Here is a 2,500-nt window from a genome sequence, read left to right as displayed (position 1 = left end):
TTCTTTTTTCTTTTTAAAGATATAATTCATTTCGTGTTTATCTCACATATTTCAATACATGTACGTAGACAGATTGCATATGTAGAGATACATAGATAGATAGATAGAGAGATGGATAGAGATAGAAAGAGAGATAGATAGAGAGAGAGGTTGAATGAGAAAGAGGTAAAGAGAGAGACAGAGATAGATAGATAGATAGAGAGAGAGAGACTGATAGAGAGATAGAAAGATAGATAGAGCGATTGTTTAGATGATTGTTGACGTGAGTCTATGCTTTTTGGCACGTGTCTGCTTGCAGGTATGTTTATACTAGATAAATATTCAGTTCAGACCGGAAGCAGTGTAGTATTATCAGAAGAGATAAAGCTGTCTTTATATTGGAAATAAGCTATAAAATCTTTCTAACATAAAAAAAGGTTAATAATACAACTTATAAATGTTTCACGATTTGTAAAAAAAGGCACCTCTTTGGATCATAATTAAAAAATAACAAAAAAAAAAAAAAAATCCCAGAATTTACTACGGTGCCTATAATAAGAGCAAGACTGACAACTCCACACTATGAAGCTTTCGCGAAGCCCTCAGAAGAACTTGGGCGGCGGCACGAGCTGGGCGGCGTACTGGTCGAGGTCCACGTACTCCGAGTCCTTCATCGGCAAGGAGAGGATGAGCTCCTCAGCTTCTTCCTGCGTCAGAGTCTCTCCTTCGCATGTCATGAGGCGCACGAGCTCATCGCGGGACAGGCTACCCGGGGGTCGGAACTGAGGAGTCACGGTGAGTGAGGTTAGGGAGTCTATTAAGGGGAGACTGTTTTGTTTGGTATTATGATATCTGTCTTTCTATCTAGACATAAAGAAACGCACACACACACACACACACACACACACACACACACACACACACACACACACACACACACACACACACACACACTCCCTTAATGTATGTATGTATGCATGTCGGTTTTCGTACCTGCACAATACATGTAAACGAGAATACAAGCATATATCTATACATACACACATATCACAAACCATACATCATAATCATAATCACAAACTTCACACAACGCAAGGAAGGCAATCACCACACACGACCTCAAACTTACAAGTCAACGAGCACTCACGAGGCACTCACTCACCCCAGATCGCTTCGTCTCATACATTCCTTTACTCTCTTGCTGTGGCTGTGTCTCTGCTAGGTAATTCTTTCCTTCTTTGCCCAGCACTGCAAGGGCGCGAGATAATTCCTCCTTGTTGCTACTGGGGAATCTGAGGGAAAGAAAGAAAGAATGTGGTAAGGCGGTTGAGTGGGTGTGAGAAGCGTTTGAAGGTCTTTGTTATAGAGAGGGATTTTTGGTATTGTATTGGTTTGGTTGATATTGATTTAGGGTTGTTATAAATAGTGGTATGATGGTTGCTAATAATAGGATGTATGTTTAATGAGGGTAATAGGCTATGATATTGTCGGTATAGTAAAAGGTTATAAAAGTTCAAAGAAGGAATAAATTTGTAATTATAATAATGATAATTGTAATAATTATAGTAATGATGTTACATATGCCGATAAAGTAACGCTAACGACAACTTAACTCGAACTGCAAAAAAAAAAAAAAAAAAAAAAAAAAAAAAAAAAAAATATATATATATATATATATATATATATATATATATATATATATATAATAAAGATCCATGCAATATAATTTTGCAAATAAATCATAACGGAGAGCTGACTATGTCTCATCATAAGATGCAATAATTTTCTTTTGCCTTTCCTAAACAAATGTGATATCAAAATAGGGAAAAGACACATCCTTCATTTATTTAGACACATTTCATCCATTTCCTGGAGTAATATTACCAATTGTATTATCTTAAAATTCAATAATTTCTATCTAATCTTTACATTCACAATCGACTTTTTATCATTCAATCCTATTAATGTATCTAATACTTAGAGCCAAAATCTTTAAAACAAATCCAGTGATCTAACCTAGATCATTTGAAATCCTCTCGAAGAAGTAGAAGGGAAAGGACAATAAGAGAAGGAGGAGGAGGAAGAAATAGGAAGAAAGAAAAAATTCCAGCAAAATTAAGTAACATCTAATAAGACAAAACTTCGCGAAGAAAGAATTCCAGTAAAACATAAGTAACACCTAAAAGACAAAGCTTCGTTTCTTGTCAAAACAAAAGAAAGAAAGAAGAAAGGAAGAAAAAAAAAACGAACCTTCTGTCCATTAAAAGTTTTTTTGCGATGGTGAGGAAAGCTGCCAGATGTACGGTGTTTGCGCTCTCCTCCCCCACCATGGCGGCCACGGTCTTTCGCATCTCCGCTTCGGAAGGGACGAGGCCTGTGGTGTATCAATCGTTGTGACTCTTAATTAGATAATTAGGAAAAACATAATGATGAACTTGTCATCGTCTATACAACGAAGAAATGCATGTCTTCCACAGGCTGTGTGTGTGTGTTGCGTTGTGTGTGTGTGTGTGTGTGTGTT

At 36.8% G+C, this 2,500-nt stretch overlaps 1 protein-coding gene across 1 annotated transcript in view; it reads right to left on the bottom strand.

The window, feature by feature from the left end:
- Window positions 1-513: 513 nt before the first annotated feature.
- Window positions 514-2,500, bottom strand: part of LOC122258668 (dynein regulatory complex protein 8) — a 5,265-nt gene continuing 3,278 nt past the window's right edge. Inside the window, exons 2-4 of the mRNA XM_086546360.1 lie at window positions 2,230-2,353; window positions 1,142-1,271; window positions 514-761 (exon numbers count right to left, since the gene is read on the bottom strand). Of these exons, the coding sequence (XP_086402486.1) occupies window positions 582-761; window positions 1,142-1,271; window positions 2,230-2,353 (434 nt within the window). The 3' untranslated portion in view covers window positions 514-581. The remainder of the gene's footprint in view (window positions 762-1,141; window positions 1,272-2,229; window positions 2,354-2,500) is intronic.

The sequence above is a fragment of the Penaeus japonicus genome, unplaced genomic scaffold, assembly GCF_977035675.1.
Source record: "Penaeus japonicus unplaced genomic scaffold, GWHDUDI00000001_assembly GWHDUDI00000018, whole genome shotgun sequence".
Lineage (NCBI taxonomy): Eukaryota > Metazoa > Arthropoda > Malacostraca > Decapoda > Penaeidae > Penaeus > Penaeus japonicus.
Note: the sequence above shows the minus strand (reverse complement) of the source record. Positions and strands in the feature narration are given on the sequence as shown.